The sequence below is a fragment of the Topomyia yanbarensis genome, chromosome 2 (assembly GCF_030247195.1).
Source record: "Topomyia yanbarensis strain Yona2022 chromosome 2, ASM3024719v1, whole genome shotgun sequence".
NCBI lineage: Eukaryota > Metazoa > Arthropoda > Insecta > Diptera > Culicidae > Topomyia > Topomyia yanbarensis.
The window spans coordinates 322773637-322801516 of record NC_080671.1 but is presented as its reverse complement, the minus strand read 5'-3'; the positions used below and the strand labels follow the sequence as shown (position 1 = coordinate 322801516).

General features: G+C 41.0%; 3 protein-coding genes across 8 annotated transcripts; 2 read left to right on the top strand and 1 right to left on the bottom strand.

Moving 5' to 3' along the window:
- LOC131683765 (U6 snRNA-associated Sm-like protein LSm1) lies at positions 1-772 on the top strand. Its single transcript, XM_058966034.1, has 3 exons — positions 1-178; positions 240-424; positions 487-772. The coding sequence occupies exons 1-3, from the start codon at positions 130-132 to the stop codon at positions 655-657; spliced, it is 405 nt and encodes a 134-aa protein (XP_058822017.1). The 5' UTR covers positions 1-129; the 3' UTR covers positions 658-772.
- LOC131683763 (serine-rich adhesin for platelets) lies at positions 652-4955 on the bottom strand. Of its 4 annotated transcripts, XM_058966029.1 has the most exons (7): positions 4733-4955; positions 4520-4677; positions 4280-4455; positions 3274-4223; positions 2139-3134; positions 1222-1568; positions 652-1156 (listed from the first exon to the last, which is right to left on the bottom strand). In XM_058966029.1, exons 2-7 carry the CDS (start codon positions 4651-4653, stop codon positions 847-849), a joined length of 2913 nt encoding a protein of 970 aa, XP_058822012.1. In that variant the 5' UTR covers positions 4654-4677; positions 4733-4955; the 3' UTR covers positions 652-846. The 4 variants fall into 4 exon arrangements, with proteins under 4 accessions (XP_058822012.1, XP_058822011.1, XP_058822013.1 ...); XM_058966028.1 differs by having other exon boundaries at positions 4520-4955; XM_058966030.1 differs by having other exon boundaries at positions 652-1141; positions 4520-4955.
- Positions 4956-6557: 1602 nt separating this feature from the next.
- Positions 6558-25170, top strand: LOC131683762 (mitochondrial proton/calcium exchanger protein). 3 transcript variants are annotated; one of them, XM_058966025.1, is made up of 6 exons: positions 6558-6939; positions 20677-22355; positions 22417-22662; positions 23998-24102; positions 24187-24453; positions 24617-25170. In XM_058966025.1, exons 1-6 carry the CDS (start codon positions 6873-6875, stop codon positions 24812-24814), a joined length of 2562 nt encoding a protein of 853 aa, XP_058822008.1. In that variant the 5' UTR covers positions 6558-6872; the 3' UTR covers positions 24815-25170. The 3 variants fall into 3 exon arrangements, with proteins under 3 accessions (XP_058822008.1, XP_058822010.1, XP_058822009.1); XM_058966027.1 differs by having other exon boundaries at positions 24187-24484; positions 24617-24756; XM_058966026.1 differs by lacking the exon at positions 6558-6939 and adding an exon at positions 20290-20558.
- The last annotated feature ends 2710 nt before the right edge of the window (positions 25171-27880 follow it).

Genomic DNA, 27880 nt, shown 5'->3' with positions numbered 1-27880 from the left:
GGTCGTAGATCAACGCCGCTACTGATGATATTTGTTCGTATACAAATTTTTAAAATTGTTCTCGTTTCTTTGTAATTTATTGGATTTTATTTGCCTGTTTGAACCTTTTCTTAAACGAGTGGTACGAAAATGGAGAACCCTTTATTCGGTACAGCGCACTTATTGGATGAAGTTGATAGTAAGTGTTACCCATAGAATTCCTTTACAGAAACCTTTTTATAATTTTCTAATCGCCACAGAAAAATTAATGGTTTTGTTACGAGATGGTCGCACGCTTATTGGTTACCTAAGAAGTGTCGATCAATTCGCCAACCTAGTTTTGCACCGTACTATTGAGCGGATACATGTCGGAAATGAGTATGGAGATATTCAGCGAGGAGTCTTTATCATACGAGGTGAAAATGTAGTGCTCCTCGGGGAAATTGTAAGTATATTGAACGCAGTCAAGTATCAGAGCACTGTTGATATCTTTAACATAAATCTCAGGACCGAGAAAAGGAAAATAATCTTCCTCTCAAAGAAATCTCCGTTGATGACATCTTAGATGCCCAGCGTCGCGAACAGGAAGCAAAACAGGAAAAACATCGACTTATTTCGAAAGCCTTGAAAGAACGAGGTCTAAATATGAATTCCGAGCTAACACAAGACGAATTTTAATAACTTGCGTTTATTCAATGTAATCTATGGATAACGCGAACGCGGTTCAGTTTATCGTTAAGGTATATTATAATTTTGTTTTCCCAGAACAATAAAAGTTTGTGTTTATTCACGATTTGATTATTTGCAACATTATAAAGTAGAAAAGAGAAATTGATAGAACCAATTTCCGGTATGAATCGCAACTCTTCAAAGAGAAGTTTCGTCCAGCTCTGTTCCACTGCTCAGCGGAAGCTTATTAGAAGAAATACTGTCTTCTTCGTATAGGGGTTCGGTGTCAGCCTGCTGTACATCACGTTTTTGTAGTTTGATCAGCGTTGCATCGGAGTCCATCTCGACAGGTCTATTTCCATTCATACAAAACAGAAGGCTTTCGCTCATTTTCGATTCACTTAAATGGTCTAACTCATCACTGGAATCGAAGTCGTCCGGTTGACTTGAAAACGATAGATCTGCAGGGCTATCATCGGTCATCACACTACGACTTAACAAATAGTCTCTGTAATTAACGGCGTAACATTGGTATTCATTCAGAGCAAGGCTCGTGTCTCGGTCGATACTTACCTAAAGGTACTGGTTAGTGAAGTGGATTCCTCGTCAATACAGTTTCCAGCCGAATTCATGGCACAGTCGTTGGTCGATGTGCCAGATTCAGTCATACTAGACAATTCCCCAGTATCGTTTCTATTCGCATTACTTTCTGGTCGAGAGCAAAAATCTGTTCGGATCGGTTTCTCGCTGTTCTGTGGTGGGTACGTGGCTATCGCAACTTCAGTGGCTTCTTCTTCATCCTCTTCTCGGAGACTGGAGAAGCTGTTCTGATTGGCGTATGAAGACTGCTGCTGGTCTCCGGCATTCATTCCTGCCAGCAGCATTACTGGTTTGCGAGAGCGTGGGGTCATAATCGATTCCTAAGGGAAGAAATTCAATCAAATAGAAATTAAAAGCTTGCCTTATACTTTTTTCATCAAGCTTAAGGTTGAACAGAGAAAGGGCAAAAATCGAAAACGAAATGATCAGTTTTTTTCCGCACCGTGTGTTAGATCTTCATAAAAACCAATATTCTACATAAGCTGATTGATTTTTATGATGTTTTAACACACGTTGTGAAAAAAGCTGCTTTTTTCGTTTTCGATTTTTGCCCATTCTTTGTCCAACCTTAACATTTACAGAAAACTTATTGTATTGTATTCGAACAAAATAAAACATATAATAATCGGATAAACATAGATTGGAATCGAATTCTAGATCAAAGCGGATGCTCGCAATCGAACCACGCAATCATCGATGTACAATTAATAACAATAGAATGTTGAATACGAGAGTTGTAGTAGCTGAATTCTCAGAAAAGCAATTGAAGACTGTGAACCGAAGACAACTGTTGAAAATTTACCCACAATATAGAGACAGGACAAGGTCCCAACTAAATGGCATCTGATGAATGAGACGTGAGTTTTAAAAATGCCAAAGCAATTACAAACCTGCATTGATTTCGGCATCCGTTGAGTGGATTTAGTGATCGGTGACATTGATTCGCGTCCGCTGAGTGCCGGCGTGCTAGTCAGACAACCGTGATTCCAACTATTCGCATCCAGATTAGCATTGTTTTCATTCATCATATTGACCAGATCATACTCTTCGTTACCCCGTCCGACTTGGCCGGTGGTTTTGCCAAGCAACGATGATATCGCCATCAAACGACAGTCCGGTGAGGCGATAGAGGCAATGGAACCAGACATTGAGCAGCCTTCCATCGATTTTTTAGCACTTTTGAGATTATCTTCAAAGCAGCATTTAAGCAGAGATGTTGAGGAAGAAGACTTTTTACCCGAACGATTTTCTTGGCCAAATGGCAATCGCAAGCTTCCCATTGATACACCTTTAATTAGTTTATTCTTGAGGAAGGAGATTTTTCTCTCCTTACCGGTGACCTCACGCGTCTGCCTTTGTTCGTTAACAATCGTGCTTAAATTTGGCTCGGATTTATACTTCGATCGACTGTCACTCAAATTCGGTGAACAATACCGATCTTCTTCATTGTCACTTAGCGTTCTGCCCGCTTCCCGAATTTCGTCTTCATCATCCTCTCCAATGTCGTCTCCTTCTTGTTCAACAAAATCATCGTCGTCTTCTGGAGGTGGTGGCTCCTCCTCGCCTTCATGCGTATCAATTCGACTTTTTTTAATCCCAATTTCTTCACTGTCAGCAAATTCAACCGTTCGCTTGGTTTCGTGCCGATTGGATTTCATGGCTGAGCTTGAAGTGCTGCTGTTGCTCCTAATAACAGCACCCCTTGTAGTTGGTGAAGAAGAGCACGACCTGGATGTGGTGAGACCACTCTCGGAGGATGACGACGATGAACTTGATACAATCGAACAGCGCTTAGCTAGCACAATCGGTGAATTCGACGCAGAGGACACTGGAGTCTGGAAAAGTACTCGTTGCTTGGGGATATGAGATACTGCTCCGCTTGGAGTCTGTATTTTTCGTTCAATGCGAAAGCAATTGATGGTATGAAATCGTGCATGCGTTAGCGACAATGATAGTGAATGACATGCAAAAAGAAGAAAGTTGTTATATGAATTTCTATGAGCATACGCATTTAACGATCCTTACCTGAAAACACACCGGAGTGTGACTATTTCGCTTTGGAGTTTTTGATACAATTCCTTTGTGAAAAATGTGCCGCTTGATGGAATCGCCTATCGATTTCGGCGCCTTTGCTGTCGACCCACCCGAGTTTTTTTCCCTCAGCATTAACACCTGTAGAGGCGTTCCATGGCCATTTTCCCGATTGAACTGTTTGATGAGTTTTTTCTTGCGAGAGGACTCCGGAAGACTTTGAATGTGCGCGTACAACTGTGCAAGTGCGGTGTCGGTAGAATTCATAACATGGGCTTCGGCCGTTTTTTCACGATCCACAAAGGTATACACCGTATTGGCAACCGAGTCCGAGGTGATCGATTCGTTAAGGATGTGATCTGGTGACATCGTCTTCCGTCGTTTCCTCTCGGCAAAGAACGCTCGAATATCTGTTGTCAACTTCGGTGGAATATGAAACAGTCTCGGACCCGTTTTGATCATAAAACTAATAATACTACACATCTGCTGGGCAGTTGCGTGCAGTCCTTCCGGCGAGAGCTTTCGTGGACAAATCAGGTGTGGTGTGAATAACGTGGCCAAGTTATCAGCAGACATTTTATTTGTTGCTTCGTGCTGAATAGTTGTATGCAGCATATCAATTATGCTTTTCAACAAAATACTATTTTCTTTTGGCAACAAAAGAAACAGAAGCTGAATCGCATTGAGCAACCTATCCTCGCGAACCGCTATGGATTCTTTGGAATGGCAAAATTCTGCAACCTGACAGTATGCTGAGTAGTACAGCTCTGTCAGTAAAGGTTCAGAGAGATCAGCCAGAAAACTCTTCAGCACACTGGCGCAATCATGTGCTGTAAAGTCTCCTTTCTCGAGGCATATTGGAACGCCTTGGACTAGAGCGTTCTTTAATTCGTTTTGTCGATTGAGCGAACCAGTTTTCCGAAAAATACCTTCTTGAGTTATATCTGAAAAATATAATAATTCAAATAAACAAACACAGGCAGTGTTTGAAAAGCAATACTTTTGTCCTGTATAAGGAAGTTGATGAGTTGTTGCAAGTCGCGTATGTTCTGCTTGGTAAGTACAGTTTTAGCCGCTTCTGGAGATGTGGATTTGGTGGAAGCACAAGATTTAGCCTTCTTATGAAACCCCTTCCATTTCTTACTTTTGATTTTCTCAATTCCCGTTGGGTCATTCCTATAATCAAATAAATCGGCGGATTATATATATTCAGCTTTGCTTTCAGTTCCTAGTCACTTACTCTGTATCCGTGTTCAGATCTAGTTCAAATGAAAGGTGCATGCGAACAAGCGTAATGAACTGCTCTGGATGCTCATTTCGCAATCGATGCGCAATCTCCTGGTCTAGCAGGATCGATTCTTCCGATTCGCACATAATCTAGACTACTTGTATATCAAACTATAAAGTAGAAAAACAACTTCACGAGCACTGCACCAACATTATTCCAAGTTACCTAACAAACAAGGATTTCTATTACCGCCTTCTACGCGACACATGAACCTACTTCGCTCGGATTGCTTTGTCTAACCACCGCACGAAAGGAAGCATTTTTCTTTCTCAAATTTAATCACTTGATAGTTATTTTTGCAAAGAATACTTTGCAAACCGGATTTGGAAAATCAGAAGTTCGTTCGCCGTTCTTAAACCGACGTGATCATTAGTGTCAAAATCCCGCAGAAAAAAAGCCTTTTCGTTTTCAAAACGAAAACACATTCACCAGAAACGCCATCTGCCGAGCGTACCGAAAACTATATACACGCTTAACAAATTCTACCAGGCACTGAATAAATGAAGGGTTACTCAAAAATGGGTAATGCCAATCACAAACTTGGTACATATCCAATATCAATAAAATCTGGTTATTTGGTTGTTTCCATTATAAAGGCTTTAATCTCAGGGTCATTTGCCTCCTTTTGGGTTAGAAAAATCTACGCCCGCACTTAACATGGGTTGTATGCCAATGCTTTTGTCGCGACTACGACTAGCCTTTTGATATACACTGAAAGGAACGACGTGAGTCGGTTTTTTTTATTCTCGCTTAACAGGTTCACCAGTACACTCAAAAAAAAGTAAACGTTATGCCTATTGATTTTACACATAGATTTTTGCAATTAACGGAGGCATATAGACACTATTTGCTGGCACATAAACTTAATGTGTGTATTTACAAGAAATATTAATCTTACATTCACATTTCATAACTATTAGCACATAAAACCCCATTCTATAACAATATGCACATATAACTTATGTGTGTGCATACATAGTTTATACAGTTGACACATAGAAGGTATGTGTGCGCGTGATAACAATAGCATTTCTTCTTCATGTGAATTTTAAGCGGTTTGAAGCAAATAGAATTAACGTTTGGATTTTTTTCAGTGTACGTTTAAACCTGGCTTAAGCACTAAGCGAGGGTGAAGAAATCGGCCCTTAGTCATGGTAGAAAGAACCATTTTCAGTAAAAAGTTAAATTTACCATGAATAATTTTTAAGCTACCAGAAAGTGCTTGAAACTACCATGTGGATCGAAGAAACACTCATGATGGCTTTCACTATTTTGTACATTTGACATAATTTTTATTCCATGGTTCAAATAACTACTAAAATTTTCAATTTCACTGTGCTTCTGGTTTCGACTTGCTATAGCTCTGCCGTCTTGTACCATTTTTACCATGAGTATGGTAATAATGAAAGGATTTACCAGTGTTTTCTACTGAACACAACTTGTTTTCAAAATTACTGTCATTATATGGCTATGCCTATGCCTACAATATCAAGTCAGTCCCATGTAGATAGGGAATCCCATAGAACATGGGACTGACTTGCGATTATGGGCAGTACTGTCCAGCCATATATTTGAATAAACTAGTTTGTTTCACAAATTGCGTTCTTAGAAACGAAAGCGGATGAAGTAAACGACGTTTCTGATCCGCAATTTATCATCGGTAAGTATAAGAATAACAGAAATGAATTACGAGTTCTTAAATTATTTCATTTTTCATTGATTCCGAAGCACCATAAACCTGTTGAACCCTCGACCCTGCAGAGCCCATGGAACAGTCGGAACAATCGACAGCGGTTTGTTTACTATTTTCAACCAGTAAATCGCATGTATTAGTGAGACCACTCACTAATACTAACGGAGGCAGAAAAGTCAATAGAAAGGTCAATATGGAACGCTTTGGGCTCATTTTTTACTAAATTTGAATAAGCGTGCATCATGCATTTAATTACCAGTGGGGTTAAAATTGACAAGAGGAAAAAAAATTTTCATTGAGTCATGTCATCATCATCATTATCTGTTTCAACTTTTCGGCTTCCAAACGTGATTTTTTGTCCGCAGTTGTTCTAGCTGGAAATGGAAAAAACTTTCATTTCTTGATATCTAGCGAAAAAGTTGTTTATGAGATAGAGCGAGATCTATAATTTACCGTTGGCAACAAAGTACCTATATTGTGGCATTTTTGCGAATAATTTGGTGTGCACAACTGAAGCTGTCGGAAGTGTTGGTTTCTTTTCTAAAGAAAACAAAAATTTACTTGTTTGGATGAACCAAAAAATTTAAAGTACTCCACAGCAACAAATTCGAAATGAGTGCATTTTTTAGAGTTCCGAAACAGGTGCTTGGACTGAGCCGGCATCACCGTTACTTGGATTGTAAGTACTGTTTTAATCTATGTCTATCATTAGTTGTATAACTGAGCAAATGCTAATACGTTCTAAGTAGGTACATTATGTTTACGTAACATTGACAATTCGAAATAAAATCAAATTTGGCTCGATTCTACTATAATGAACTTTCTATCCAAATAAAACCTGCCCACGTACGGTAAGCACCGGCAGACCGTCAGGGTTAGGTTTATTTTATACATTGCTGATGTAACTTGGCTCCCGATTCGCGTTTCTGTGAGTTGTGAAAGCCACGTTCGTAGCTCACTGGTCGTGCGCGTCTATACATCTGTACATTAATTGCGACCTTCTAGGCAGTGTTCTAACCTACGGGAACCACTGCTATATGCGATAGATGTGTGCAAAAGTATACAGAAAAAACTAGTTTGCACTAGGAAATGCGCGTCGCGCTGAAAACATCATACGATCGTTGTTTCTACATGCGCACGGTGTTGTTTTATCTTACGCACTTCAATTCACATGTATTGATGTGTATTGTAAACACCTAAATCACATTTATTTGAATGGGTATGGCTTTGAAATTTAAAAGTGCAATAGTGTAATAACTGTAAAGTTACGGCAATACGAATCTGTATCTCTTAAACAGAAGTAAAAGGTAACTTGGATTACTTATCCAATTGCCGAAACACAAAACCTTCATATTATTGCAAGAAATCATCAGAATGGAGAAGATCTATTACTATCCATACAACGCTAAGTTGAGACTGTATTCGTTGATAGCAGCCTACCTACTCCACTGTTAGCAGATCTCCGCAAAAATTTTAAACGTCGTAACACAATTTGTTAAGTATAAATTAGTGTATGCTAAGTTTAAATTTGAAATTAAAGCCTCTAGGTCGTGACCTGGTCTATGAATGGTCCCCATTGAACTTGCTTACAGTAGCTCCTGCAAAAATGAGTGGCAGTGTAGGAAGACTAGTTATAAAACCTGATTCGCGCGCCCATAACACTTACGGTACACCGGTGCGACAAAAGTAGGTCTTTGCGCTTCTTGCTTGTAGTTGTGGCGAAACAGGATGTGGGGCGGTAGGTTTCGTCGAACAGCTGATTTAATGAATGTGTTTGTAGTTGTACCGTATCGCTTTTCTTACGTATGCTCTTCGTACCTACCACGCGAATGGCCGAGTCGTTTGATAAAGAACTGATATCAGTATCACGAATCTTTCAATCGATAACCTGTAAGCGTCATGCATAACCTTGGTTTGCATGAATGATTAACCCTTTTCTTGTTCAAAATGTTTTTGCGGAGATTCAATTTAAGATTTCGTTTAAATTATAATTCATTTATTTTGAATCGTTCGGGAATTGACATCGGCAGTAAATTGTGAAGGAGATGTGTATTTTTGACGGTAAAAGCGCGATCTCTTAAAAAAACTTTATTGCTCCGAAACAGTATATTCGGTCTGATCGATAGGTAGAAAGAAGAGAGTGGTAAAAGGTTATGGGCTCTATAGAGCTTGAGAAAATGCACTTAGTAGTATTACCAGCAATGAATTGATTGGGGCGTGTTCGCAATCAATTTTTAGACGGATTCTAATTTAAATTAACTCAATCTTAACATGACCGGCCACCTGAAATGATCGATTTCAGCTCAATTCTAACAATATTTCATTCAATACATATCATTAATTCTTCAACTAATTTGACGAACAAATGGCGTCGTCCGCTTGGTTGAGGGTTGCGCTGACTTCTTCATCTTCGTCGAACGTATTAGGTAACGGACATAGCTTGGAGGCGGGCCGCTTGACTGTTGTGGGCGGTGTTCACAGAACCACTACTCTGGAAACGTCGTTTTGTCATTGTCATTGTCATTTCTCAGCCCACACCCTGGCAGACGTTCATCCGCCCATCTAGACTCTGTCAAGATGAGGACCTACAAAGCCTAACTGTTCGTATGTGCTAGTCCGTATAGCACACCAGTTTCTTCCACAAGCAGGCGCCGGCTGTTAACCAGTCCCACAAGTTTCAGATACATTACATAGAGGATAGTTGGAGACAGAAAATGAAGAGATAGTAAAGAGATTTTGGTTTGCTGAAACGAGTCAAGAAAAGCAAAATAATTGTGATTAGTTTTTTTTTATCGAGCAGATGGGACTGCAGCTTAACGTAACGTCAAGTTCTCTATTTTGTCTGGTCCAATGTATCCTGCTCCTAACAACGCGTGCTAAGTCGTCAGTGATGCAATTAAAACTTCGCATTGATTCCGCTTCTATTTTCTTCCTGATCTCCTCATGGGTCCCCTAGATCAGAAGCGGATCAATCGACTGTTAAGTAAATTAGAGATCGCAGTCAGCCGTGATGTCCGCGAATTTCATACATACATACAAACTATTTGGCGCAAGTTCAGAGCGTGTAACGTCGTTTTGCATTGAATCCGCTTCTGTCTCTTCCTAATCTCCTTTTTGTCTGCTAGTTCCGAAGCAGATCAATCGACTATTAATTGAAACGGTAAACATACTAGCAGTATTAGTCCTTACTCGCGAATACTTTTCCTTCAACTGTGCTGTTTCTTCTCTATCTTATAACATAACTCGATTATCCCTGTTCTAGTCAATATACATATTCATTACAGTATGGACCAGGCAAACCCTTAATTTTTCTATTATTATTTTCCTGAGTAGCTATACCAGTGAAGGTATTTTAGGATTTCGCAAAAAGAATCTCTGCCAATAAAGGCGTAAGAAATATTTATCCACTATTAACCATAAAGTTTGCTCGAACCGAATGTCCGCCTGGTTCGACTCGAATAGACCACACCGACCCGAAAGGGTTGCTTATCATTTCTGAGAGCCGGTGTGCTTGGTCGAGTTTAGTAATCATAAGAACAAGTCCTGAATAATTAACTATCTCTTAGGTGCCAGTCCTGCACTCCTTTCCTGAACTAGCCTCATACTCACGATCAAAAGAGTCGACCACTAGTAGGATCCACATGTCCCCCACCCAAGCGAATTGATCAACTTGCAAGTAGGAGCACATATCTACCAACCAGCCAAGAAGACTTCCGAATCAATGAGAATGGACCATGCCAGTCGAAGGCCACAGGCCCAGCGCCATCTCGTACAGTGTCATTGTCATTTCTCAAGATGAGAACCTACAAAGCCTAACTGTTCGTATGTGCTAGTCCGTATAGATTTTGGTTTGCTGAAACGAAACAAGAAAAGCAAAACAATTGTGATTAGTATCGTAGCTATAATAAATAAATAAACGATTTCTCCTCTGTTGTCGGTTTCCCTGTTCGCAGTCCTCCCTCCTATTCCTGATCTGTTTGGGCCACTGGCTTTCCGTTTCCTTGGCCGTCCCGCTCTCCCGCATACATCGTAGCAGGAGAAACAAATGAAAAGACAAAACAAAACAAAATGAAAATAAATGGACGTCTGCTATCTGTGCCTAAATTGATGTTGCTTCTCAGTTTTGCACGACCCAGGGGGGACTTGGCCTTGATCCCAATGCTCTGTCACCGATGTTACGTGATATTCGTTATGGAATATTCTTTGTTTGGGGGCCCTTCATAAACAATGTTGTGCGTTTTTTTATCCCTGATCCGCTGATACGTTTAAAATTCATTTTTAGTTTTTTTTTATCTCGTTACGTGACGCTCTTCCCTATTGTCAATATCCAACATCATTTATGAATGGTCCCCTGGTGATATATTTAGAGCAGACAATCCAATGAGAAATAGGATTGACAGGATTTTAGTGCGCTCTTGGCACCTTGTGTCACATCTTCATGTTTGTTATACATACTAAGTATACCAAAGCATGCGATGTGATGACCGGAAGATTAGAGAAGCAACTCCTCCCCTTCCCTCCCCCCCCCCACTACTCTGGAAACGTCGTTTTGTCCAGTAAAAATTTCTTCAGTTCGAGCCAATGACCACCGAGTTAGAGGTAAAAGCTCGTCTTGCAGGATCACCACCTGCCGACATTGAGGTTGAGCTTCTCTGGGTTTATTATAGCATGGCGTTGGAGGGGGGGGGGGGGTATGCGTTTCTTCATCGGTACCAAAAGTGTTGAACCTTCTGTTGAACGAACTGAAATCAACTGAATCGATTTATCGGCACATCTCTTCAACCTGGATCAGGGATGGCTTGAAGAGAAGTACCAATAAGAACATGCCAAGTGTTGGGGTATGCAGATCGTTGGGATCCTTTGATAGAGAAACAAGCGAGCGTGGGGTCATACAGCTCTACCTGAGCTAGAATAGTCAGCAAGTCTTTATGTAACAATACAAACGAGGTGAGGATTGGCGACCTTCAAGGCTGCCTCCCAGAGACCTCCGAAATTTGACGCACATGGGGGTATCATGTGCCCTCCGTTACGAGATTGGTAGCGATCCGGTCTATTTCGGTGTGCTTGGTAAGCATTTGATAAAGGGAATGATTTTGCGGCATTTTCATGCAGGCATCAAAACAGGCGGACTAATCTCTAACATGTTCAATGTGTACTGCCTTTGTGCTGAAAGACACGAATAAAACTATAAAAGCTCTTCGATGGAGGCTTTACGACTTGTAGTGCATTTAACCCTCCGGCACTCGCGCCGTTGTATTTTGTGCAACATTTTCTGAAACTCTAGCGAAATCTTCTTCCAGCACCAACAGCTGCTCATTTGGGGAGCCATCGCGCGAGTGCCGGAGGGTTAATATACACTGGATCGCAACAATCAATACCAACATGAGATAATGGTTGCCCGAGGATGAGGTGAATTTCCCGTTTGAAATTTCATTACTATTTGTAGTCTCGAATCCTGGATGAAGTAATGTGCGGTGTCGCTTTTGGCATAGATGACAAGAAAAAGTGAATGCATATGGTCGACAATTGCTGCAAATCTTTCAAGTGTTGACGATATTTAACCGATCCTCCAAAGGCAGCCTTTCAATTACTGGGCAGTTGACTAATAAATGGTACTGGTTGCATGTTAAACATGCAGGTTAAAGAGTATCTTTCACACTACACAACACAGAACAATTAAAACAGAGCATTTTGCACCCCCGGAAGAATGCTAAACGATCTGCAGGTGCTACAATAGCAAGAATAAAACTTGCAGCTTCTGAAGGTATTTAGAATTTTTATTTAAACAGTGAGCGGATATATCAACACCCTCGAGGGGATATTGAGATAAGAGAACGACAACACCGAGCAGGTTTATGGGTCTTTTTCATGTTGTGTTTTTTCATACTCTGCACCAGCCCAAACTAACGGTGAACCGTTAGCCTGTGCAAGCTGGCGTGGCCGGCCGACTGGCAGGTTGCCGCTGATTGTTTTTTTTTTCTGTGGGCTATGTTTGCAAACATTGTTCAATAGCTTAACGACAGTGTTTGGCAACACGGCTCGCAGTGAGTCGATTTATCGGTCGTCTTCGTAATAGTGCACAGGTTTAACCCTATTCGAGTAACTCATACTGGTTCTTTAGATGTCTTGGCGAGCCTGATCCCACTTGGCTTGCGACGTGAGTCAGCAGTAATATGATTAGTGAAATAAACACTTTTCGTAAAGGTATGAGCGATTCGCAGCACAGGCGATCCGCGAAAACTGTAATACCACAGTTATAAACCACACGGTTCTACAGATAACGAGTATCAACCTTGCCAATTAAGCAATGATCCATGTTCCCTTCGGAAATAAGTCAGAAGAGACTGGAAGCTGATTTAACCATCAAGAATCAACTTTCTCAAGAGCACGATACATCTAACATTGTTAACAAAAAAGTTATAAAACAATATGGAAACGTTACAATATTTGCTACTGATGGACCCAAAGATAACAACGATGTTGGCTATGCCCTAGTGAATGAATTCGTTATTCCATTTGTTGGGGCGACTTATTTGATGGGGTTCCGTTCGAAGGTTTTTCTTCCGTCTGTGGTAGGACGGTCCAGAATGATCGTCGGTGATCTAGCAAATTGATTCGCGATTACCGCACACAGCTAATTTCTTCTCACTACATTTGGTAAACTATCCTCGATATTTCACTGCTCTCGGGGATTATTCAGAGATCCACACTGTCCGGTTGCACCTTTTGATAGCCTTTTGGAGTTTATCGGGGGTTCTCACAACGCCAATATTTTACCAATTATCACTCGCGACGACGGACTGCTCACAGGAGTACACACTGGTTTGCTCCACGTATTATTATCAACTGTCACTATTTAATGGGGATTTAAATGGTAACCTGAGTATAAAAAAGAACTCAAAGTAAACCCTGTCTTGACTACAGTTCAAGATATGATGGAGGCGAAACCCAACTTCGATATCTCATATGAGGTCCACATAGCGGATCGTTAGATATGGGATGTAGGGGGTCCCATACTGCCTTAAGGTACAATACTACAATTGTGGTACAATTCTATACGGATGGTTCTAAAATGGGTGAGCTACAGTTTTCCAGACAGAGGTATTTGCAATGCACACCTGCTCTGACGTCTGTAGGAAACAAAACTACGGACATGCAGAAATCGCAATCTTTTCGGACAGCCAAGCACTGTTGGCATTAGGGTCGTCGAAATGTGAATCCAATCTATTTTTGGAGTGCATTACATCTTTATAACAACTGGCGACTCGGAATAAACTAATGATATTCCCGGTACCTGGACACCAAGGAATCGAGGGTAACGAAGTGGCCGACGAATTAGCTAGACGTCAAACATGTTTGTTGAAATTTATATTTCCTCTGCACTCCATCCTTGTTAGAATGTACCTAGATGATTTTTCCGAGTAACCATTTAGTTGGTGGCAGACATTGGTTCTTGATCACCACAACTGGTCCGGTTTAATGGTGACCTTGGGGTGCATGTTCGTGGATCGTGATTGCAGCTGCTGAAGACACTCGGAATACCGCCTTGCCCAATTCCTTTGGACACGCTTCTAGGTGAGCTGCCAATGCGTCATTCGACTGCCCGGTACATCGCACAGCAAAGGTTCTGGAACGGCTTGTAGGCTGATTCCTACCAGGAAATGGCTTGGGGTCAGAGCTTCGGTCAACAACACGGACGGTGAATGCTTCGCATCGTCGGGAACTACGATGGGTTTGCGTCTCCCACCGACTCGGAAAACGTTGTGCAGCTGCGATGTCGGCCACATCAACGAAGTGGGAAGGGGATCACGTCGAGCTACATTGTTAAGCGTCTTGGAAAACATTAAGGCTAGATCAGCCTCGAGCAGATCGATTGTCGAATGATATTCAAATGGCTCTGGTTTCATCTTCTTGCAGAAAGCTCGTTGAGAGCGGAAATTTCGCGGCCACTACGCGATGGAATTGCGGCCACTACGCGATGGTATAGCTGGAATATCGGGTGAACAAGCGATCGGAAAACAATGTATCAGCTCGTCGCTGTTGTGCTATCTTATGACAAGCGCCATTTAGCACATTTCGAGAAAAACGATTTTTAAAGTTTGATATTGAATATCTTGTAACTTATAAATGGTAAAACCTATTTAGAGAATACAATTGATGCTTCTATCAATTCTGTATTGATCTTCCAAATATTACGAAGATCGGTAAACTACATTGCGAGTTTTTACTAAAAATGTAAACAAAAGTCGCACTCATACATGTCATAGGCGTGTATTGATGACAAAATTTGTATGGCGTGTCATAATAGTGCATGGAAAATTTTCCATAGAAAAAAAGCATCAATTACAAACTTTTATTCATATCTTTGGTTTAATTTGGTCTATAAACAATAGGTTAGATGCATTCTTAAGGAAAAGAATCAGTGAATCTAGAAAAAATATTAACTTTTGGTTACAGTGTTGCCAAAAATGCTATATTTCCAGTTAAAACTTAAAATGTGTTTTTCTAACAACTCGTGTATTTTTTCTTTTGAAAAAAATTGCCATTGTGTTCCTCAGACATTTTTACATATAAAAACATCTAAAACTTCAATAAAACTTGAGTAAATCCCAAGATACAAAGATTTGAAGCAAAAAACTCATAATTTCTCATCATGTTTCTCGCTATATCTTAGTTACCAAGTAGAATTTAAAAATTCTGAAAACGCCACTTTGTAGAGATTTTTCAGACAAGTAATGTGGTATATCTAACTCAGTTTGCCCCAAAATGGCGTTTGTCATAAGATAGCACAACAGCGACGAGCTACGATGATTACCAGATCAACCAATCCGAGCGGTTCGTCGCGATTGGGATATCAAGGAATGCATTTAAACGGACGGTCCTCGAGCAACTGGATCTGGCGGTACATTTTTTCGATGATGACTACGATGGCGATCGGGTGTGTGCGGAACCGCATGACGATCTACAGCAGACCCTCCTTTGTGTTGGATTCCTTGAAAACGGGATGGTGCCGAAGGTAGCAGTGCGGGTTCACGTCGTCTGGATCGACGAGCTTCTTCTGGTGCGCCTTTTGCGCGAACTCGTCCATTGTTTTGCAATTCTTGGTGGGTGGGTCACGTCCTAGTTCTTTCCCATGGCTCAGAAAACGACATTCGGCGATGGTCTCTGAACACGGCTCAACAGCCTTAAGCTCCCAGAACTTCTGCAGTGTTCGTCCTAGATGTCGGTCGACAGTGAAGAGATGGCAGCCACTGGGCACGATGGGATGATCGATAGATATTTTTCCAGAAAACCGTCCACCAAACACTGCTTCTCCCTCGGCATGATACTGTACCTTGATGTGGTCCGGGGGCTTTTCCACCAAAGCAGTATTACAGTGATTATATCACAGAAACTTGGGATACGATTAATTTCTTTTTAGTTAAGCTACATTGTGATCAATTTTAGTACTTAACTTGGCGACCTTTATTATCCACTGCCATGGTCAAATAATATACAATGTGGGTTTAGGGCCCAATTCTCTCTGCAGGCACCCTTCTTTTCTTGCTATATTTTCAATTAGATCCATGCTAACACTCACTAACACAAATTGCTTATTCTCTCATATACACTAACAATCTCTCATTCCAAACGTACAAACGTGGCCTAAGCGATAACACAAACCTGGTCACAAATACGAACGCCCGCGATCTCGCCAATATTCAAACACCCCGATTGATTAGGTGAACGTTTGAACCTAAGAACCTAAGCTCACGCAATCATGAATCGGTCACCTCCTGAAGTCTCCGCCCTTGATCCTAGCAGCCCAAATTGATGCCTTTAGTTGGACCAATAGAAATAAAACTAGACAAGACGTCCACGCGCGATCATTGAAGAATACGCGAACATGCGAATGGCCACACGATTATAAAAATAATGTGTCCACGAGAAGTTACATACATACTAGCACACGCGACAAAAACGTCCACATACAAACGCTCGAGTCCTTCGCGATCATCCACGCACGAACACACCCACGATCTCATAAAAAGTATAACACCCCAGTGATTAAGTGAATGGTTTAGCACTTATAAATTAACAATCCCGGTCTCGAGAGTGAACCTCCAAATGCCTGTGTTCACGCGATCATGAATCGGTTTCGTCCGGAATCCCCTATTCTCGGCCCTAGTAGCATAAGTCCAATGCTTTCAGGTGGACCAATCAAAAATATAATGCTCATATCCACTAAACTACATAAAATCGAATGTATACACACAAAGTCACATACACGCGACAAACAAATATAAAAATGCTTGAGCCCTTCGCGACCATCCACGCAACCTATACTCGCACTCTTCCAGACATTATAACATCCCGGTGATAATATGAACGTCTCAGCACTTGTAATCACTCAAACGCAGTCTCAAGCGTGAACCTACAGTCCCCCGCACTCGCGCATTCATGAATCGTTCACGTCCGGAAGTCTCTATCCTCCATCCCAGAAGTCTAGGTCCACGCCTTAATTGAATCAAATAACTCCACAGCTCCAGTAGGACAATTCTCGAAAAAAAATCGTAATATTATTAATACTCAATAACAATACTAACTCTTCTCTTTATTTTATTTTTATTTATTTTCGGTCTCATGCGTTTTATTCTTGTGATGACCTTCTCGAGCTCATACATCCAAGAAGAGCAACATTGCTGCCAACAATGATTCTTCTCTGCCATCAGACGTCGCCAGGTTTTAGAACAATGGAGATGAGTATGAGAATAATACTTGATGGAATCAGATTAGTAGGAACGATCAACAAACTGCAAGTAGTATATAACGAATTTCTTATTTTGACGTATAAATTATTATTCGTATTAGAATATTATTTACAGGCTCCACACATATCTCAACATACACAAATACACAAATGCTTGACAGGTGACTAGGCCAAATGCATTCACTCGTAGGATCTATCATTTCGATGATCGCCTCGATTCTACGAAACCAGTGCACAAGTAAGCTGACATAAGCTAGTCTCATTTGGTGAATGCATGTAACCTGGAAACCCCAGACACGACACGACGCGACTGACAGACTGGACTCGACGAGGCCTAGTTCAGAGTTTTCGGGCATTCTGCAATGCACGGTTAGTGACCTAATAAAAGAAACATTCGGCATGTTATTTTTCCTTTTATTACTATATCTTAAGTTAGGTTCATTCTCATACTCACTAACACAATCAATAGCATATTCTCCCATATACACTCACATCCAAAGCGCACAAACGCCCCTAACTTTCGCGATAACACAAACCTGGTCAAAAACGCGAATTTACATTACAATTTCAATCATCAACACACACCTACGCTCGCAATTTCGCCAACATTAAAACACCCCCTTACTTAAGTGAACTTTTCAGCACCTATAAATTTACAACCGCGGTCTCAAGCATTAACCCACCACTCGCGCGATCATAGACCAGCTACGTTCGGAATTTTCTACTCTCGACTCATGCCTTCAGTTGGACCAATCAAGAATGATGCAATGAATGATGCATATTCACCAAACAACACGTTCCTCTACCATACACTAAAAATTAATTATCATATTCACGGTCCGCGCGCGATCGTTCAAGAATATACGTGAATATTCGAATGGCCACACGAATCTAAAATCGAATTTATGCACGCAAAGTTAGAGACACGCTAGCATTCAAATGCTCGAGCCTTTGGCGATCACACTATTACACAATTAGTAAACGCCCACGTTAACCCAGACAGATATGCACTCCTGGACTCGAACGCTAAAAACCACACCTTCCACGCATACACCACCCAGGACTGAACATTAGATTCATACACACAAAGCAACAAGTAATAATTGCAGGTATTCGTCTGGCAACCGGGGGAAGTACATCTCAAACGCAGAATTTATCATTTCAATGATGGCCTTGGATCTGCGTTGCCTGTGTTCAAGGCACCATAGCTTTGTCCGTCAGGTCAAGGATGTATGAAACCCGCTAGCCACCACCCTCGGCCCTAGCTGCCCATAAAGGGATAAAAAAAAAAAAACCGTCCACCAAACACTGCTTCTCTCAGCAACGGTAGTCCCTCTCCCAGGGAAAGCATGCTACAAGAATGCAGCTCGTGGTAAGCTTCGCCATCGATAACCACGTCAATGTAGGATGAAATATAGAATAATGGGGTTGCCAGCGACAACTTTGGAAATTCCACGCAGAAATGTCAATCTGAACGGTCGGAAGGTTGACCGTCGGTCTCTCGAGGATCAGGAACTCAAGCTTGGTGGAACGGAGTCGACTTGAACTTGATCATAGCAGTCGATTTGCGTTTGATCGGCTTGGTGGATTCACCGATACCAGCTACTGCGATATCCACCTAGATGTGACGGAGATTCAGAGATTTTGCAAGCTTCTCGGTGATAAGGTTGCACATGGATCCGGAATCTAGGAGTGCACGTATCTCCTTACCGTTCTGATCTACAACGAGGAGGTAAACATAATCATCAACCAAAGCGTGAATTTCTTGGGGACTTTCTTGATTGACCTGTGGGAGGTCGTACAGAGCTCGACAGAGCTGACGCTTCAGGAACCGCTTGTTGTCGTACCGCTTCAGCAATGCTTCCCAAGTCGATGCGTAGTTGTCCGCTTCTACGTCTACGGACTCGAACGGTTTTCGGGCTTCTCCCTCTAGTGATTGCAACAGGTACTGCAGCTTCGCAATCGTCGGAATATCTGTGTTGCTGTGAATCATCGACGTGTACGTGTCACGGAATGCGAGCCATCGCGAGAAATTGCCGTTGAACTTAGGTAGGTCGATCTTGGGTAAGCGTAGAGGACGAAAAGTGGGCAGGGGTCGTCATTGAGCTGTTCAGCATGCTTTGGTTGGGATCAGCAGCGCAATTGGACAATAGAAAACCTTTGACCCTGCAATAACGCGTTTCGAAATCTATTCGTTTTTTCCAAGTGGTTATCTAACATCTATGACTTATCGTACAGCTCGATCTGTCCTTGTACCTCCAGGAACTCCTTGTAGATTCGGTCCAGTGAATCGTGGCGAAATCGAGTTTGGCAGGCATCCCGATCGCAATCGAAACCTTCCGCAAACTTCTTTTCCGCTTGATCATGTATTCTGGCAGTTTCTTTTCTGTCTTTTTCGCCATTATTGTACAACTTCACTGATCTTCACACTTTAAGTATCAGAAACGGGAAAACGGTACAAATCAAAAAGTCGGACTCCTTCCCGGCGCGACACGAAATCGAAAATGGCACAATTCGAACGAAAAAAGTAGCATGGATGGACGGCTGGATCAAAAGACCTTTTTTGTTAGATTTAAATCATAATTTTCAACAGCGAAAGGTTCGATGGACAAGGAGAGAAGTTATGGCGAATTCTTCTTAGAAAGCACATTCTACCAGATATTGGATTAGTACTAAAAGCGAACGATACAGAATTATTCAGTTGTAGCCAATTTTATAAACGAATGTGATATTGATCTATAGACAAGATTGGATTAGTGCATCACCTCCACTTGGCATTGCTTTGTTTTACAAGACAATATATTTTAGATAAATAGAACTCGAAAATGCCAATATAATCGCCTGAAATAAAAAAAATGGATGCTAGGAAATTATCAAATTGGAATTTGGATTAAAAGAAGCGGAATCATTTGAATGCCGGAACTAACAAGTGCCAAAATAATGGTTCAATCTCGTCATGCATCTACAAACTAAACATGCACTTGCAGAATCAATCCCTACACCAACAACATGTTCTAGTTTAACCAAACTATTATCTGGGTAGTTGTGTGTTCACATAGCCAATTTCGTACGAAACGACGATCGGTAGAGAGCTACCGCACCGGCAATACAATAACGAAATAAATACTACTAATAATAATAGAACATGAGTCAAAATCGTTGCACTGTATTTGTGATATTTTCACTCGAATCAGCGTAACCCTCCTTTATTCTGTTGTTGATGTTTTCACCTCTCTCGCTTTCATTCCTCCTTTGACGACAAGTCACAGTTGTACGTATTTAGTGTCTACAGCTGTTTAGTGTCACTGTAAAACTCTGCCTGCCTGTTTGCAAGGTATTACAGCTCTTCAATTGGTTTGCAATCGAATCTACGGTTTGAGTGCATAGGAAAATTCCATTTCCTTGGTAATACACGCTTGAAGACTGTCTCTACCGTATGCAATAACCAAGGGCTATAGTTTTAAAGTCGACAGACCGCGCAACAACATTCGCTGTCAGCATGAAGGCGTTGATTGTTCTGGGTCACATTGCAGCTCCTGGAAGTCTTGGTAATTGTTTAATAATCTTTGTTGATTCTCGATCTAAGCACAAATTCTACAACATATGTCAAGTTTATCCTATGTCCATCACGTCTAATAAGCATATATTTTTCTTTTTTATTTGCAGCCGGTGTGCGAAACCGATTCGTAAACTATCGAACGAAACGATCAGGCCTGTATCAGCAATGTTACAGTACTTTTCCCATTAGCAGCAGAAACGTGGCTGTGTTGGCAGTTTCCCCCTCCAACGCTACGCTAATAGATGCACTAGGGTATAGCTTTAGTAATAATGGTGCTATTAGATGTATTTCGACGAGTGTGGTGCACTTTGATCAACCGTCATCCAAGGTGGAGGTAACAGTTCAAACGATCAAAAAGTCTAAAAAAGAGCAAGAGCAACAACAAACCGTTGAAGCTGTTGCCACGACGTCTACTACAACCGATACCACTACAACCAGTGCCACTAAAGCTGCTACAGCTGCTCCTCCGACGCAAGTAGTTGCAACAGCACCGGTAAAGAAAACACTTCAGCAACGGATATGGGCCGAAGTGTTGCACTACTACCACGGGTTTCGGTTACTATTTATTGACATCAACGTCAGTCGGAAGCTTATTTGGCGGGTACTTAATGGAAAAACATTAACGCGACGTGAACACCGGCTGCTCGTACGAACAACTTCGGATATGTTCCGGTTGCTGCCATTTTCGGTGTTCATCATAGTGCCCTTTATGGAACTGCTGCTCCCGCTGGCGATTAAACTGTTCCCAGGAATGTTACCGTCAACGTTCCAGACTGCAACCGAGCAGGAGGACAAAATCAAGCAAAACCTTAAGGTGAAGCTAGAAATGGCAAAATTTTTGCAGAAGACTTTAGATGACATGACTGTTCAAAACAAAGAACATCGTTCGCAAGCAGCGAAAGACTTTAGCGAGTTTTTCGCTAAGTCACGTACCTCAGACGAATTTACTGTAACTAATGAGGACATCATCAAGTACTCGAAGTTGTTCGAAGATGAGATAACTCTAGACTCCTTATCCAGGCCACAACTGCAAGCGCTCTGTCGGGTACTGGAGATGTCTCCGATTGGTACATCTAACTTGCTGCGTTTTCAGCTACGACTGAAGCTGCGTAGTTTAGCTGCCGACGATCGCACTATTCAGAAAGAAGGTATTGAATCGTTAAATCTATCCGAGCTGCAGGCAGCTTGTCGTGCACGTGGAATGCGTGCTTATGGTGCGACCGAGGAACGTTTACAATCGCAACTTCGAGAGTGGATTAATCTTAGTTTAAATGAAAAAGTACCTCCTTCGTTGTTACTGCTCTCACGAGCACTGATGTTGCCAGAAAATGTTACTACTAGTGATAAACTGAAGGCTACTATATCTGCCCTTCCTGATTCGGTTGCTACTGTTACAAAGGCAGCCATTGGCGAACGGGAAGGAAAGATTGATAACAAAACTAAGATCGAAGTCATCAAAGAAGAACAACGCAGGATCAAAGAAGAGCTGGAAGAAGAAAAGGAGAAACAGAAAGAAATTGCAGAAACTTTGGTTGATAAAGCGCCAATTATCGCAGAAGAAAAGGTTATCCACCTAGAAGAACCTGCAGTGTTGGTTAAGCCTGTCGCGGATAAGCCTGTGATTTTAGCTACAGAAGAAATTTCCAGCAAAGACTTGGAAGCCCTTGGTGATGCTCTCGGTACTTTGAGCAAGGACAAAAAGACGTTGCTCGTAGAAAAGGAAGAAATCAAGGACTTGAAAGAGGAGATTGCTGACTACCAAGAGGATGTGCAGGAACTTCAAGAGGTGAATTAGGAAATTAGAATTCGTGGCATTTCGGAACGTTTTAATGATTTCTTATCAATAGGTCATCACTGCGGCTCCTGGAGAAGTTAAAGTGAAGGAATCGCGAGCTGCTAAAATGCTATATAAGCATGTCAACTCAATGATTAGCAAAATGGATACGGTACTTGCTGATCTAGAGAAAAAGGAACAGGAACTGAAAGAGCAAGTGAGTGCAGCCGAAGAAAGTGCATCGAAAGACGAGGCGCCGGCGAGTATAGCTAGTGAGGAACTGGTGCGCATCGATGAATTGATGTCAGCCATAAGGAAGGTAAGATTGTTTAATGCTCATTGAAGATTTTGTCCATTACTAGCTAATACACGTCACGCGTTGCCACGACTTCAACGAAATAGGAATAAAACACAGTTTGTTCCGGACCAGCACCGTGCGCCTATCGGTGGAGGAAGGTGCCGTTCACGCGCTACATTAGTCAGGGTGCATTTCCGTACACATTTCAAACTTTATGTCGTCTTTTAAAACAACAGCAGCGAACATTTAATAGTCCTTGCTGCTCCACGTTCTGACGTGTTTTCTATGAAAGTAGAATAATCCGCGCCAAGTAACGTGTTCAAATTTCAATGCGATTATCTTGAATGCCATCCATATACCACGATGGTAACATTTTTTTAAATTAGAGGAAATCATACAAAACAAAATCTGAGAAAAAATTATGCCCAAATCACTTGATGCGATTTTCTGAAACTTAAATAATTTTGAATTTTAAAGCTTGTGGTTGAAATTACGAGCCAATTCATGGATCCATAGGTTACTTCAATTTTATGTTATTATGATGAATCTTTAAAACGTAAATATAAAAATTCATAATGCCGTTCAGAAATAAGATATTTCCATGAAAATTTCACAAAAGACTTATAAAGAAGTTTAAGTTTGAACGATTTTCATTAAGTCCTTCAGCATCATAGTAGTCCAACACATTGGAAAATTTTCTAAAAACTCATTTCCATGAAACTACCCAAACAAAAATCTTAGAAATTGGACACCGTCGGCAGGGGTAGGGGAACAGGAATTGTCCGCGTTTATCCACGGGGGAGGGGGTCAAAAATGAAGTTTTTTTCCGCGTGGTTTATTAACGGCTCCTTGGTTTCGAATTTTTTGAAAACCGACCTCGTGGTGAGAGAAACTTGTTTTGAATACCGTTGAATCAATCGATCCGAAATTTTGAGGGGGTGGTTTATAATAACAATAGGTAGTGATTGAACACAGTGATTGAAATTTAATCTTTTCGACAAAAAAGCAAATAAAAAGCATTCAAAAATTTCACGGAAAACCATCACCATCGTTGATGTTTTTTCGGAAACTATTCGTTCAATGACTTTTGAATTCATTCATTCAGTTGAGCGATTCGTAAAATGTTCACCGCAAGCGATGAATATAGTAGCATTTCGGGCGAACGCTCAAGTTTATAAAAAGTTTGATTAGTAAAATTTTGCTATCTTGGTTTAAAAATGATGAAAATTCCTAAAATTTCTCGATCCGCAAGCAGGGTCGTGTCCAAAAACTACTGTAACCACTGGAAAATAGACAATACAACGAATACCGAGTAGTGAAACATTCCGATTAATCATCTTTATCTTTCCTTTTCAGATTCAGCAGATCCCAGATGATTCCCGGTTAGACCAAATTTCAAAAATCCTTGGCAAAATTGACGATGATCACGATGGGCACATTAAAGTGGAAGACGTTTTGAAGGTAACGATTTTGCACTACAGAAAGATCATTTCATTATGCATCTGTGTTAACGGCATGTGACGTATGTTTATCCATTATTTGTAGGTGATCGAAACAATCGGCAAGGAAAATGTTAAGTTGAATGCTAAACAGGTTGATGAGCTGATCGATTTGCTTGACAAGGAAGAAGTTCTGGAAGCCGAGGATAAAATCGAGAAAGCACTCAGCAAGAGTCTGGAAGCCAAAGAGAAGCAAAAGGAGCAGGAAAGCAAGGAGAAGGAAAAACTGATCGAACTGCAGGACAAAGCAATTGATCTGAGTCTCAAGACTACACCTGTCGAGGGTCAAGCAAGTAAAGGAAACGAAACGAAGGTCGGTCCATAAAACCAACACATGTGTTAAAGTGAGATTCAAAATACATTCCATCAATTGCATCGCTACCATTTATTTGCATGTTTACCGAAATAGCTTTCCTCAATTGCTTATCTGGGTTATCTGACGCTAAAATTGTAAATGTTACCCTTCTCTTCACCAGCTCGGCGAACCAATTCTTGATACCTATATTCAACAAAAAGCTGCCGAAAGGAAAAAGGAACAAATTAAAACCACTGCTAGCATTTCTAGTGATATTGACTCTAAACCGCCAGTTTCTGGTAATGGAACAGCAAATATTCCACCAACCATTGTTCCGCCAGCAGCGTCTTCGAGTCCAACACAAGATAAAAGAATGTGATGTCATCAGAAGAGTACCATTGCTGATTCCAAAACACAAACTATGAGAAAGCCTAGTACCAGGCAAACGAAGGAATAATCAAATTATTCAACTAGGAATGAGGGAGGACTTTGAGCAACATCTTCAAGCTGTATTTCTACTAGAGTGGAATTGTCAAATTCACAGCAATGCTGATAGTACTTCGCCACAGAATTCAGTGTCCAAACAAGTGATTATAGAGATGTTTGTAAACAAGAATATAATTATTGTAAATTATGCGTTGTAAAAAATATTTGAAAAAAAAAACAAATATGCATCCTTTTTCCCGTAACACGATGTTCACTATCCGTTTACTGATGTAAAAACAATGACAATACCTTCTTTTCTAATGCAAATAAAGTCGAAAAAATACTTCCTAATTTTTTATGTATAACATGCCCAAAAATTACAGGAAATTCCCGGTTAATCCTTTTAGAAAAATGCATGTATAATATTTCGTTAGTTTCAATATTGCTTGACGAAAACAAATTCTGAGTCCCGAATTCTAAGTTAAAGGCAAAAATGAAGTTATTTGCGCGTAGCAGTTGTTTAGACAAAAATCTGAAACTTAGTTTTCTTTAGTTGATTTCTAGTTTAATCGACGAAAACCAACGTTTTTTAGTAATAGATTCCATGCAGTGGATTGTGGTGATGTTGGAGTTTCAAAAAGTGACCGAAAAGCGAACACAAATGCAATCCACTGCCTAGGAGTTTCGACATTAAAAATGGAGTTTTGACATTAAATGTCAAATTTTAAGCAACTTCCGGCACTGTGAAAGAAGAACCTATCTTAAGGGGTTACACACCTTTTAATTATTCAAAAAATGAATTTTTTTTTATTACTTCATCTGAAAGTACAACTCCTTAAGAATATTTTTCCTGATTTTTATAGAGATCCGAGAAATAGATCGAATGTTACAGCGTTTCCAAGCGCGCTTCGTCTACTAAGAGCAGTGCTAACTTGAAATTTTAAACTCAATTTTCTCGAAATGTCGTTTTTCCAAAAATAATTTTTTCGTGATCACGATTGCCGAAAAACCACTTAACCGATTTTCCTATTTTTTTTTTAATTGATCGTAATTAATTCTTCTCGTACCTTAACGATGCCTTTTTTATGCATAAATTTTTGTTTTATAGATGACAATTTTTAGATACGATTTTATTATTATTTATTCAACTAATCGTTAAGGTACGAGGAATACTCTGGAATTTTTTGAGCTTTGTTATTTTAGTTCATCTATTTTCCTTTAATCGTGATAACTGCAAAGCTCTTAAATTAAAAAGGGTTTTTGGGAAAAAGCCATAGCTCCCTCAATTACCAATATATATTTTTTTATCGCTTTATGGGCAGTTAGGGCCGAGGGTGGTGACTAGCGGGTTTCATACATCCTTGACCTAGCGGACGAATGGTGCCTTGAACACAGGCAACGCAGATTCAAGGCCATTATTTAAATGATAAGTTCTGCGTTTTAGATGTACTTCACCCGGTTGCCAGACGAATACCTGTAATTATTACGTGTGATTTTGTATGTATGTAATTGTGAGTCCTACTGTGGTGGTTTGTGCGTGGAATGTGTAAGTTTTGGCGTTCGAGTCCAGGGGTGCATACTTGTCTGAGTTGGCGTGGATGCTCACTAATTGCGTAAGAGTGTGTGGATGTATTTTCGAGAGTTGTTCTACTGGACCTGTAGAGCTAGGGTGTCGGAAGAGCTACCCATCAGAATCACTCGCTACAATTGCAGACGAGATCAATTGCAGCGGGTAGTGATTCTAAATGATATTTGTTGTACGGTACAAACATGTGTAAACACAGGAACGTCACGATCGCATGCATCATCACGAGCGTTTGTCCGTTAACGTGTTTGATCGCGTGTGCTAGCGTGCATGTAACTTCGCATGTATAAATACGATTTTATAACCGTGTTTCCATTCGCATATTCGCGTGTGTTTTTAGATGATCGCGCGCGGACCGTGAATTTGATACTTAAATTTCGCAGTATGGCTCAGATGCTAAAAGAGAGTACGTTCTTCCATATCACTTTCGCGTATTCGAGATTTTGGATGTATTAGTGGACGATCGCATTTACATGTTCGCCCCGGCCAATTCACGACTCAGACATTTGTATGGTAGCGTATTCGATCGCGTGGGCCTATGTATGTCCCGTGTGATGGCGTGTATGCAGCTTCACGAGTATAGCTTTGGTTCTGTAGTCGTGCGGCCATGGAGCAGACTTCCGGACGTGATCGAACCGTGACCGCGCGAACGCGGGCGCCTGTGGGTTAGCGTTTGTAAATTTGTGAATGCTATCACGATCATTTTATCAACGAGGTACTATCGTGCTTTGGAGATCGCGGGCGTAGGTGTGCATGAGTTATCGCGTAGGGCTGTCAAAGATTGTTTGGTATATTGTCATTTTCGGGAGCGCTGACATGGCACAGTCCAAATTTAGGAGAGTCCCAGGTCGGGGCTCGTCGCTAAGCCCAAGGTGCCTCCAGAGAGTACCTGGCCCAAAACCCACATTGTACATTATTTCGACCATGGCATAAGTGAGTAATAAAGATCGCCAAGTTAAGTACTAAATTTGTACGGTCATCATGCTCATGTGCCGCCGAGTATTGAACACAGAATTATTTTTTTTCTCAAGTAAGGAGAAAATTGTTTAAAACCATCAGCACAACATCTATAACTAAAATAGTTATGGAATTTGCGTTTTGTCTTCGTCTCATTAGAATCCGACACTAACTTAGTGGCAGGAGTAGGTTAGCGTCGGATTGACGCTAGCTCCAAAAAAAGAAAACACTATTTCTGTTTTTGAGTAAACCTCTCCTTTTTTTTAGAACTAGCGTGAATCCAGGACTAGCTTAGTCCTGTCACTAATTCTGATGAGACGAAGTCAAAACGCAATTTCCATAACTAAGTGAGATGAGTTTCCGAATGCACTTTAAGTAGTGGGAGTATGCAGACTAATTTGTTTGGATTAAACCAGGGAGCTCTATCGCATACAGGAAGTTTAGGTCACGATAAAGAATCTCTCGAGGAGTGATAGA